Source organism: Oncorhynchus clarkii, chromosome 28, assembly GCF_045791955.1.
Source record: "Oncorhynchus clarkii lewisi isolate Uvic-CL-2024 chromosome 28, UVic_Ocla_1.0, whole genome shotgun sequence".
In the NCBI taxonomy this organism is placed as follows: domain Eukaryota; kingdom Metazoa; phylum Chordata; class Actinopteri; order Salmoniformes; family Salmonidae; genus Oncorhynchus; species Oncorhynchus clarkii.
Genome location: NC_092174.1, coordinates 31825729 through 31838924, shown reverse-complemented (window position 1 = coordinate 31838924; position 13196 = coordinate 31825729). Strand labels below are relative to the sequence as shown.

The following is a 13196-nucleotide window of genomic DNA, read 5'->3' as shown; positions in this document are numbered from 1 at the left end:
TATCTATGCATAGTCACTTTAATAACTCTCCCTACATGTACATATTACCTCAATTACCTCGACATCGGTGCCCCCGTACATTGACTCTGTACCGGTATGCCCTGTATATGGCCCCGCTATTGTTATTTACTGCTTCTCTTTAAATTATTTGTTATTCTTATCTCTCACTTTGTTTATAGGTATTTTCTTAAAACTGCATTGTTGGTTAAGGGCTCGTAAGTAAGAATTTCACAAAGGTTGTCTACACCTGTTGTATTTGGCGCATGTGACAAATGCAATTTGATTTGATTTGTTTGGCATACATTTTAAAGTGAAAAATCGGAGTCTTCTGATACCATGGAATTGCCCCGAAGCTAAAGCCATTTTGGCATTTATAGCTCTGTAGCTAACTCAAGTATCCAGATCTCAAGCAAGGTTACTCATCATGTAATCTCACGGTGCCAGACATAAAACCGTATTCTCGTCTGAGAATGAGATTTGTTCCAGAAAAAAAGAAAACGGCTACTCATCAGGTTTCGCGGTTCACCGAACCACCTCCCTTGGTTCTACTACGGCTCAATCTCAGAGCACGGCCACGCCCCCGTCACAGCGACTGGTGATCATGTTGCCAATCTCCGTCCAGGTGTCCAGGTGGGGGTCGTAAATCTCCACAGAGTCCACCGTCACGGGGGCCGAGAAGTCTCTGCTGGAGGCCCGTCCCCCCACGGCGTACAGTAGTCCGTTAACGGCTGACACGGACACCCCGGCCCTCGCCACTGCCATGGGGGCCACCTCCACCCATTTCTCCTATTAGAGGGAAGGAGTAATGGATACATATTTGAGAAAGACCGTCTGAGGGAAATCAGAGGCGTTGTAGTGTTTCCATCTACAGCTGAAGTCGGAAGTTTACATACACCTTAACCAAATACATTTAAACTCAGATTTTCACAATTCCTGACATTTAATCCTAGTAAAAATTCCCTGACTTAGGTCAGTTAAAATAAAGTGGTGATCCTAAGAATGTGAAATGTCAGAACATTAGTAGAGAGAATTCAGCTTTTATTTCTTTCATCACATTCCCATTGGGTCAGAAGTTTACATACACTCAATGAGTATTTGGTAACATTGTCTTTAAATTGTTTAACTTGGGTCAAACGTTACGGGTAGCCTTCCACAAGCTTTCCACAATAAGTTGGGTGAATTTTGGCCCATTCCTCCTGACAGAGCTGGTGTAACTGAGTCAGGTTTGTAGGCCTCCTTGCTCGCACGTGCTTTTTCAGTCCTGCCCACAAATTTTCTATAGGATTGAGGTCAGGGCTTTGTGATGGCCACTCCAATACCTTGACTTAGTTGTCCTTAAGGCATTTTGCCACAATGTTGGAAGTATGCTTGGGGCACTGTCTATTTGGAAGACCCATTTGCAACCAAGCTTTAACTGATGTCCTGATGTTGCTTCAATATATCCACATAATTTTCCATCCTCGTGATGCCATCTATTTTGTGAAGTGCACCAGTCCCTCCTGCAGAAAAGCACCCCCACAACATGATGTTGCCATCTCCGTGCTTCACGGTTGGGATGGTGTTCTTCGGCTTGCAAGCTTCCCCCTTTTTCCTCCAAACATAACAATGGTCATTATGGCCAAACAGTTCTATTTTTGTTTCATCAGACCAGAAGACATTTCTCCAAAAAGTACGATTTTTGTCCCCATGTGCAGTTTCAAACCATAGTCTGGCTTTTTTTATGGCGGTTTTGGAGCAGTGGCTTCTTCCTTGCTGAGCGGCCTTTCAGGTTGCCGATTATAGGACTTGTTTTACTGTGGATATAGATACTTTTGTACCTGTTTCCTCCAGCATCTCATAAGGTCATTTGCTGCTGTTCTAGGTTTGATTTGCACTTTTTTTCACCAAAGTACATTCATCTCTAGGAGACACAATGCGTCTCCTTCCTGAGCAGTATGACGGCTGCGTGGTCCCATGGTGTTTATACTTGCGTACTAAATGTTTGTACAGATGAACGTGGTACCTTCAGGCGTTTGGAAATTGCTCCCAAAGATGAACCAGACTTGTGAAGGTCTGCAAAATGTTTTTCTGAGGTCTTGGCTGATTTTTAAAATTATTTTCCCATGATGTCAAGCAAAGAGGCACAGAGTTTGAAGGTAGGCCTTGAAATACAGTACATCCACAGGCACACCTCCAATGAACTCAAATGATGTCAATTAGCCTATCAGAAGCTTCTAAAGCCATGACATCAGTCAATTTAGTGTATGTAAACTTCTGACACACTGGAATTGTGATATAGTGAATTATAAGTTAAATAATCTGTCTGTAAACAATTGTTGGAAAAATGACTTGTGTCATGCACAAAGTAGATGTCAAAACCGACTTGCCAAAACTATAGTTTGTTAACAAGAAATGTGTGGAGTAGTTTAAAAACTAGTTTTAATGACTCCAACATATGTATGTAAACTTCCGATTTCAACTGTACAAGGCAGTATTTACAGTGCATTCCGAAAGTATTCAGATCTCTTGACTTTTTACACATTTTGTTAGGTTACAGTCTTATTCTAAAATTGATTAAAAAAAATGTATTATGCTACACGCTTGACACATCTGTATTTGGGGAGTTTCTCCCATTCTTTTCTGCAGATCCTCTCAAACCCTGTCAGGTTGGATGGGGAGCGTTGCTGCACAGCTATTTTCAGGTCTCTCCAGAGATGTTCGATCAGGTTCAAGTCCAGGCTCTGGCTGGGCCACTCAAAGACATTCAGAGACTTGTCCCAAAGTCACTCCTGCATTGTCTTGGCTGTGTGCTTAGGGTTGTTGTCCCAGTCTGAGATCCTGAGAGCTCTGGAGCAGATTTTCATAAAGGATCTCTCTCTGTACTTTGCTCCGTTCATCTTTCCCTTGATCCTGACTAGTCTTCCAATCCCTGCTGCTTAAAAACATCCCCACAGCGTGATGCTGCCCCCATTATGCTTCACCATAGGGAGGGTGCCAGGTTTCCTCCAGACGTGACACTTGGCATTCAGGCCAAATAGTTCAATCTTGGTTTCTTTAGACCAGAGAATGTTGTTTCTCATGGTCCTTTAGGTACCTTTTGGCAAACTCCAGGTGGGCTGTCATGTGCATTTTACTGAGGAGTGGCTTCTGTCTGGCCACTACCATAAAGGCCTGATTGGTACAGTGCTGGAGAGATAGTTGTCCATCTGTAAGGTTCTCCGATCTCCAGAGGAACTCTGGAGCTCTGTCAGAGTGACCATCAGGTTCTTGGTCACCTCCCTGAACATGGCCCTTCTCCCTTGATTGCTCAGTTTGGACAGGCAGCCAGCTCTAGGAAGAGTCTTGGTGATTCCAAACTTCTTCCATTTAAGAATGATGTGGGCCACTGTGTTCTTGGGGACCATCAATGCTGCAGAAATGTTTTGGTACCCTTCTCCAGAGCGGTGCAGCGACACAATCCTGTCTCTGAGCTTTACGGACAATTCCTTTGACCTCATGACTTGGTTTTTGCTCATGCACTGTCAACCGTGGGACCTTATATAGACAGTTGTGTGCCTTCCCAAATCATGTCCAATCAATTGAATTTACCACAGGCGGCCTCCATTCAAGTTGTAGAAATATCTCAAGGATGATGAATGGAAACAGGATGCATCTCATAGCAACGAGTTTGAATACTTATGTCTAAATTATGTTTTGTATTTTTTTTTATACATTTGCAAAAATGTCTAAAAACCTATTCTCTCTTTCTCATTATTTTAGAATAAGGCTAACGTAACAAAATGTGGAAAAGGGAAGAGGGTTTGAATACTTTCCGAATGCACTGTATAAATCCACCATAACTCCATCACCTCTTCAGGGCAGTATTTCTCTACCGTCTCCAGGGAGCCCAGTGCCTCGTTCCAGCCCCCCACAGCGTAGATGCAGTTGTTGAGGCAGGCCACGCCCACGTAGGCCCGCCGGGTCACCATGACGGGCAGGGCACTCCAGCGCCGGGAAATGGGGTCGTACACCTCTGCAGAACGCAGCTCCATCCCCTCATCACTAATCCCCCCGATCACATAGATGAAGCCTAGACATAGGGGAGATGGGAATGATCAGCGGCCATTCAGAAATTCTGACATTGAGATAGCGGAAGCAATTATATTGATACAATACATTCTGTTGTAAATGTTTTATGTATTGTTGTTATGTATGAATTTAATTACCCTGTAACTCGCAGCATCCAAAGTAATACCGAGGCACTGCCATGCTTCCAATGATCTCCCACTTATTCTCTGTTGGGTCATAGCGCTCCATTGTCTTCCCTATCTCTGATCCAACCCAACCACCTGCAGGAACATAGCAGTGAGGAGACATGGTATTAATACCTTATCCCATAGACCCAAGTGACAGACTCTTGGACACTAATTTCTTCATTCCCTTCTTTAAAAAAAATAACTGATCTGACATAACTGTTTTGGTGAAAGCTATGCAGTGGAAACCTTGCTTTCACCTGTTCAATCATGTTAGATCTGTGATGACTTCAAGGAGGGGAAAAAAATAAGCATATATTCCCAATCAAGGCCTTTGATTCGTTAGTTTACCCAGTGCGTAGAGAGCCCCGTGACAGGGGCAGACCCCGACACCACAGCGAGGGAAATTGAGAGAGGCCACAGCTGCCCACTGCTTAGTCACCGGATCGTATCTCTCTGTGCAGTCAAATATCATGGAGTCCTTCTCCCCTGGGAAATGACAAGAAACAGAATACTAGACATATAACTGTATTGCCCTGAGGAAGACACAGGTTGAAACACATGGCATGTTCTCCGTACAAACAAACACAGAACCACACAGACAGGACTCATTACTGAGTGGACTATCCTGGTTAAATAAATAAAATGAGAGTCACCTCCAACGACATAGATCATGCCCTCCAGCACAGCCACTCCCAGCCCGCTACGGGCCTGGTGCAGGGAGGACACAGTGGTCCAGTACTGGCTGAATGAGTCAAAGCGTTCCACGCAGCTCAGGGCCCGGCTGTCACTCCAACGGCCGCCCTGCAGCCGAGTGTAGCCTCCTGAGACAGGGAAAACCAACCGTGACACAAAAGCCTGGATCACTTCATGAAATGGAATATGGAATAATTAAATTTGGATCGAGCTGGTACTCATATAATCTGCTGAGTTTACACTGAAGATGCTACAACAAAAGTGATCACCCCAGTTCTGTTGTCATCAACATACAAAGGTGGCCAGGTGCTGAACTGAGGTTTGACCTACCTATGGCATAGAGGTATTTCCTGGCCTTTCTCCTTGGCCTCATCTTGGCTGGCTGTAACAGGCTGTACACCTTATTCTCTTTGGGAGACTTGCTGACCTCTGTGTATTCCCTCAGCAGTGTCTGCAGCGCCACCCGCAGGCTGAAGTCAGAAATGCCTACACAGAGAAATTATATGATGTCATCGATTAGCAGCACAACAATAAAAATCAGGGGGAAAGATACTGGTTTGGGGATAAGTACATTTTAATGGTGTGAGGAATAAAAAAGGATTTAAGAAAATCAGTTCTTGATAAATCAGGAGAAATAACGACATTCCTTCCTGACAAATCAGGAGGAAACATCTTTCCATCTAACCTTCGATGTACTTGAAGAGTCTCTGTGGGGAGAGCAGGGGGAACCTGACTGGGTCCAGCACCTCCACCACATGCTTCTTCCTCTTGGTCACGTCCTGTAGGACCCAGTCCATGGCCGCCGTGAACACCTGGTACTCATCCTCGATTCGCAGCTCCTCGCTCCGCAGCAGCTTCACCAGCTGGCCCTTGGACAGGCCCCAGAACTCGTCCGACACACACACCTAAAGGTCAGATGTTTTGAATGTGATTTAGTTTTTTGATGTCAGTGGTAACAGGTTATTAACTTTTTGTTACACACCCTCAGCAGATTAGAATGTGATGAAAGGAGAAAAGAGCCTCAGAGAGGCAAAGAGGGAAGAGAGAATCTGAAGACAGACAGAGATGGAGGAAGAAAGAGACCATGCGTAGCACCTCCAGAAAGTGGACCTGGATGTAGTTCTCAGTGAACGCCAGCATGTCCATGCAGGCGATCTGCTCAAGGAACTGGTATACCCCCACACAGTTGGACGGGTCCATGTGGCCCTTGAGGAACTCTCCACAGATAGACACCACCTCACTCAGCTGCAGCATGTCTGCTGCCACCATCAGCTCCTGCATGTTCTCCACCGTCACGTTAATCATACCTGGACAGGTTCAGTTCAAAGAAACACAAAGAAATCTGTATCATGTATTACTGTTCTTTGTATGAACACACTCAGTAAATGGTACATTTCCTGACAGGGCGAACCTGTGTATATGAACTCCAGCAGGACCTCAAACACTGGTGCCTCCACCCCCAGGATCTGGACCTCTTCCTTGTCTGCCTCGCTCATCCCCCCAGAGAAAAGAGCGGAGAAGTAGGGGCTGCTTGCAGCCAGGACCAGCTTGTGGACACTGAACACACGGCCTCCCAGCCGCAGCCTTACGTCACAGAAATCTGTCCGGAGGCGCATCTTGTTCATCTGGGCCAGGATGAGTCGGGCGTAGCGGTCCGATGCAAACAGAGCCTGCTCAGCGGACTGGGTCGTCACACTAGTTGCAGGTATGTCACCGCCGCCAGAGCCACTGCTCCCAGGTGGGGAGCGAGGTGGAAACATCACCGAGGACATGGTGGCTCAGTCACAGGGAGGGAAAGAGATGGGGGCTGTGTCACAGACACGGTCTACCCTTACTGCAGCTTCATGGTGCAGGACTCTTCAAGTGGACACATCATCTGACTCTAGGGAGAAGAGCACGAGAAACATGAAAGATGATATAGTATGTTATGTTACATTTGAGATTGTAACAAGCTGGTATAACATTACAATACAAAATAACATCATTATGATAAAAAGTTAAAAATATTTGATGCTGGTGTTCTGTTTGTTGCTTTTGTCTTCAACTGTGTTTGTGAGAACAAGAAATAGAGGGGGGTGAATTCTTTCCTCTATTGAGTTCAAGTGATGCATTATATAACTGTTCATGTATCAGTTATCAAAAAGGTCCCTTGTTTTTATATCACCACCACCATCTGGACTAGTTCAAACTGTACAATCAGCTCATGACAACATATTTGCTATAAAACACAGCATTTCATCCACCATTGATCTGTGACTTTGCTCTATGGATGCTAGCTAAATCTTGGATACAAAAAGAATGAAGTTAGTTCACCTCACTTACTAGCAACCAGACCGAGATAAAAAGTATAGCAGCATCATCAGATGGATTGGTGTGTCCCACTAGTCTGGCTACTAGTGTACCGTCGCCCTAGAGATCAGTTGGTTGGTAAGCAAACATACCTGCAGCTAACGTTAGCTAGCTAACGTTAGCGCCTGCTAAATTATGTGACAGATAGGGTCAGACCATTTTATTATTTGAATGCTAAATTACGATAATCGAAAATGTTCAAATAGAACCTTGTCTACAAAAAGGAAATATAATACACCAACCTGTACAGTTGCTTTTTAGTCCACATTAAGTTTTCAAGTTAGTTAATTTCCAGCAGGCAACTTCCGCAAACAGATCTGTCAATCTTTTTTCTGGATCGACTGTAGGGTCTTAAGTGGAAGGAATACTAGGTCTAACTAAGCAAATACCAAACGTATAATGAAGTCAACACCAGTAGATGGCATCATTGCCCTTGGCGTGCAAGTGAAGCACATACAAACAATAACCAGGGTTGGGACCAAACGCCTGCACTGCTGCCTACCAAAATGAAGGACACAGTCATTGAGTTAAAACCACATGATTATTATATCTAGAATTCTGCATGTAGCATGTGGTCGTAAGGAAAAGCAAGACATGGCCCATAGTTTGCAATATCTCTATCTTTTCTGTAATTTGGTTATAATTTGCCCACAGTGCTGTTGATTGTTAAATGAAAGAGCACACAGTGAGTGTTAACATTTTTTAAATAGGGTTTAAGAGGTCATGGACCCTAGCCTTGTATATAATCCACCAGACTGATTTCCGCTGCGCTATTGGTTGTGAACCGTTCATGTAAGCTTGCGAGATCAGACGGTTTGCGAGGCTTTACATAGCCCCTACATGCACTTACTGCACACTTGCCTGTAGCCCCTGCTTCGTGCTTAAGCTATTAACATTATGGCCATTGACTGTGTGAAACAACTGGCTAATCAGATATGTAAATTAGAGCAGAATCAGGACAGTAAGCCTATAACAAGCTCGTTAATGTTTTTTGTAGAACATAGGCTACTGTACGAAAAGTGAATTCATTCAATTTACTTTTTGAACCTGAACCTGTTGACTATCGTTAAATAGACTTTCTTTGGCCTGACGACACAGGACGGAAATTTATAGCCCACCAACCCATTACTTCTTTCATTTTTGGGACATTTGGATGATTTGATTGTCTGGAACCCTGTTCACGGTGTCTGAAACCTGTTCCTCTTTAACCTTAAGGTTAAAAAGTTCAATTAATCAAGACAATCAAGAAATTGGTTCAATTAGCTCATTCGATTTAAAGAAGATCTTCAAATCCCTCTTCTTCTCCACTAGTCAGCCCTTTATAAATATAATCTATAAATCAGTCAAAGTTTATTGGTTGCATACACAGTTTAGCAGATATTATAGTAGGTGCAGTGAAATGCTTATGTTACTAGCTCCTAACAATGCAGTAAAATGTTATAATTATAAATTAAATCAAGAAATGGTGGAACTAATTCAATTAACAATTCAAATAGCACTGTAACAGTAATCCAAATGCAATCTACATGTATATACAGCAAATTAATTTACACAAGAATGATATGTACAGCAGTAGATATATTAGAGTGCGCTATGTCAAGAATCCAGTATATAAATAAATATACAGTGTGTATTAACAGTGTAACTAAAATGCAATGTACAGTACAGTAGTAGAAATATTAGAATGAGCTATGTCGCAAATACAGTGTTTAAATGCACAGTACAAAACCCCATGGCAAAATGGACAGAATTGCAATAAATTAGCTTCCGGTCCAGAATACGGAATATAGAAAGTATGGACAGCATTAGAATAGAAAAGGTATGTACAGCAGTAGTTGTATAGGATGAGCCATGATACAATTTATACATATAAAGTGGGTAAAACGGTATTTAGTGACCAGTGTTCAATGACTCTATGGACATAGGGCAGCAGTCTCTAAGATGCAGGGTAGAAGGGTACACCTGATATCCATGCAGGTGCAGGGTACACCTGATATCCATTCAGGTGCAGCATACACCTGATATCCATTCAGTGAGGTTTTGTATCTCGTGTATCTCCCTAATGTCAAATGCAGTCCGTTCTGTGGCCTCATAAGTAGAGTATCTTCGCCTGACTGTAGGTCTTATATCCTTTTACTCCTCCTGGCTGACCTCGCCATCCTTACACTTCCAGCTCTAATTCCTCCGTGATTAGTCCCCAGCGGCCCTCCAGCCATCTGCATGTAGCTAATGGTTTCCAATCCCAGGTCACATCCAAGTGACACTGGCCCTGTGCCACCCCAGTGGCCATATTAATCTTTCAGAGCTGAACACCTTTACACGGTTGACTGTCGAGGTGGACGGAGGTTCTTGTTCACGGACAGAGGTGAGATAATTTTGTGAGGATTATGAGGGGGCCCGGGCCAATTGGGTTCCGCAGTTAAATCAGAGGTCATACTCAGTGCAAGTGGACTCAAAATGATCAGGTGAGACTCGTGAGAGTAACTGGAATGGAAAAGAGGACTCCCGGGTAAACTGTGGCAATTGTAAGTGGATTTTCCTGGATAAATAAATACGTTCACAATTATAATTATATGATGAGGGTGAGTGAAGAAGGGTTATGAGGTTTAATTAGAGGAGGACAGTGTGTGAAAGACGGATCCCCTGGCTGCCAAACTAGCTCCTACAGATCTTATTTGCTGGATTAGCATCCCCCTGGATGGTTTGCTAGCAAGCATAGGGCGGTCAGTAGTAACCTACTAAAACTGCTGAACCAGCAGAACGTCTGGCCTCAACCCTCTACCTGACCAGAGATGCCAGAGGTAGCCTTTGCCAAAAGGTCAAGCCGAAAACAACCATGTAAGGTTACATAAACATGGGACAATGTAAGACTTCATGGTAAAACTTAATGAAAGGATTCTAAGTAGTCTATAAACAGTTAATTGTTTGCTTATAGATTTTCTTTATAAGTAAATTAGATCCCTGAGGTAGTAATGCCCTGGGATAGACAGTCACTTGACTAATATAATTGAGCAATAAGGCCCGAGGTGGTGTGGTACATAGCCAATATACCTTGGCTAAGGTTTGTTCTTAGGCACGACGCAACGCCATATAACACAAATCCCAGAGTTGCCTTATTGCTATTATAAACTGGTTACCAACGTAATTAGAGCAGTAAAAATACATGTTTTGTCGTATCTGTGGTATACGGTCTGATATACCACGGCTGTCAGCCAATCAGCATTCAGGCCTCGAACCACCCAGTTTATAATACCAAATAAATAGGATAAATGATTCAGTCAACACTGGCGACAAGAACGGTTCAGCAATGGAACAATGTGTGAACAGTAGTGATAAAATACACAGCAGGCCTGGATAAAATTGAGAAGACAAGTACAAATCTAAGCAAGCATGTATATAATAAAATTACAGTTAATAAAATAATATTTTTACTGGGTTGAAATTACATTAAAACAAATTGTATAATGAGGATAGGCCTATTCTTTGTAATTGTGTGAGCATTGACTGGATGTCATGAAGCAGTTAGGACCATTTTTGTTTAATGTTTGGGGACCTTCAAGATTCTGCAGGATTACAAAACAGACAATGTACGCATAACTAACCACATTTTTTCATGCCTTCCACAAACCATCCAAGTGTATATATGCTGGTGAAAGGAAAGTGTCAGTGTCAGTCACTGGGCTACAGTCTGCCACCAACATAGCAACTGACTGCTGATTGGCTGCCAGTCAGAGATCAGCTCGCCGTTTCATTGGTGGACCAGGTTGGTGTGGAACCGGAGAGGCAGACAGAGACAGAGGGAAGAGGGCCGTCATTGGCTCAATTGCCAATGCCTGAGAGCAGGTTTGACGGTGTAGTTTAGGGTTGTCACTAGTTACCAAACCACAAAGTCATAAACCCCGCCTATTTCTTATATTCCTCGGCTCAAAATTTGATTTTAAACCTAACCTGAACCACACTGCTAACCTTATGCCTAACCCTAAACTTAACTTAAAACAAAAAAGCAAAATGTTGTTTTCATTATTTTTTTACGATATAGACCTTTTTTTACTTTGTGACTGTGGTAACTAGTGGAAACAGTATTTTAGGTGTGACTATAAAGGTAATTCATTCTCCTCAAGCCCTCCTTGCTCTGAAATTATTTCGAAGGGGGAATGGTGATAGCAAGAGAGCAAGGGATTGCAAAAAATAAATAAAACAGTACGTGGATTAATGTGCAAATGTGTGCAAATGTGCAAATATTGCCATGAGAGAAAGAGATGAGGGTTATGGCGGGAAGACAGTTTCAGGTCAAGTCAGTCAGAGTTCAAACCAGGTAGCATCGATTATTAGGCTCAAACTGTTGAAGTGAAGTTGGGACGAAAGTTAAGGGTTAAATTGGAGGTGTAATCGGAGCTGTCCTTCTGTCACTCAGTGTTGCAGTGCAAAATTAACCTGTGCAATCTGTCTCGTGTAATCTGTCTCGGTGATGCTTTGCCTTCTGTCCACTTATAATCAGGAACACTCTGACACACAGACATACACCCTGGTAGTGAGTCAGCAGCAGCTCATGGTGGCTGGCACGGTTGCAGTGAGAACATACAGGCTGTCCTGACTCCACTGCATCTGGTCCATCCTTCCCGCCAAGCAGGCTGTCCTGTCCACTCTCTAAACCCTGCCCATTTCTACAATTTCTCTTCTTAAATATGCACTCTGCAAAAATTGCCCCTCCATTTCCTGGTTGCTAAAATTGTAATAGTTTGCCACATAAACTTCAGTTTATGTGACAAAACAAGCAATTATAGTGTAGAGAATCATTGTACCATCTAAACCACTGTGAAATTGCTTTTCGATAACCAAAAATTCAGCTGTTTTAAACTGGTATGCAAAACCGGGGAGCATAGAAATAGTGCACATAGAACAGATCTACTGCTTATTCAACCTGGTCTCAGAGCATTTTGTATTATTCTGTACGTATATCTGTGACACTCCATTTAGTATGATATGTTACGTTTCGTATGGTATGTATACATTTCCATCACTCATTTTGAGTGATTATGTTATGTTATGTTACGAATTTACAAAATATACAATATGTTTACTAATTTTCAAAACGTACAAAATGTTTAAGAATTTTTAAAACGTATGATATGTTACAAATTCTAGCTAGGTGGCTAATGTTAGCTACTGTAGCTTGTTAACGTTAGCTAGGCTAGGGGTTAAGGTTAGGGTTAGGTAGTTAGGTAGGAGTTAGGTAGGTTAAAGGGTTAGGGGAAGGGTTAACTAAAAGGGTTAAGGTTAGGGTTAGGGGAAGGGTTAGCTAACATGCTAAGTAGTTGCAAAGTAGCTAAAAAGTAGTTTAAAAGTAGTTAATTAGCGAAAATGTTAAGGTTGTCCGTGATGAGATTCGAACACACAACCTTTGGGTTGCTAAACGTTCATGTTATACACCCACCTCGACCAACCACTCTCCTTTCGTTTTTACCTCAAGTAACCATCTGTCTTATGTAACCATACCAAACGTAACATATATTAAATGGGGTATCTCGGATTTACTTGCTCTGAGACCAGGTTGGCTTCTTAAACGTGCTTTCAATGAGAATTAAAGATCTATCGCATTTCTATGCAAATGTTGTCTTCTCCCAAAAAGTTGAACTTCGCTGCTTTCAAATTTGACTTTAAACCTATCCCTAACCTTAACCCTAAATTTAACCACCCTTCTAATCTTATTCCTAACCCTAAATTGAACCACCCTTCTAACCTTATTCCTAACCCTAACCTTAACCCTAAATTGAACCAGCCTTCTAACCTTGTTCCTAACCCTAACCTTAAATTAACACCAAAAAGCTTTTTTGTAGAATCTGACTTTGTGGCTGGCTATCTTATCTAATGGAAACCCTCATCCCTCCTTTCTCTTTTGACCCATGTCGCCACGTTTTTTCTCTCTCTCTATCTCTGATT

At 42.7% G+C, this 13196-nt stretch overlaps 1 protein-coding gene across 1 annotated transcript; it reads right to left on the bottom strand.

Annotated features, from left to right (window-relative positions):
• Window positions 1-147: 147 nt before the first annotated feature.
• LOC139386527 (intracisternal A particle-promoted polypeptide) lies at window positions 148-7590 on the bottom strand. Its single transcript, XM_071132137.1, has 10 exons — window positions 7499-7590; window positions 6319-6789; window positions 6003-6214; window positions 5593-5812; window positions 5238-5393; window positions 4868-5035; window positions 4563-4700; window positions 4185-4307; window positions 3828-4048; window positions 148-786 (listed from the first exon to the last, which is right to left on the bottom strand). Exons 2-10 carry the CDS (start codon window positions 6677-6679, stop codon window positions 562-564), a joined length of 1824 nt encoding a protein of 607 aa, XP_070988238.1. The 5' UTR covers window positions 6680-6789; window positions 7499-7590; the 3' UTR covers window positions 148-561.
• Window positions 7591-13196: the final 5606 nt, after the last annotated feature.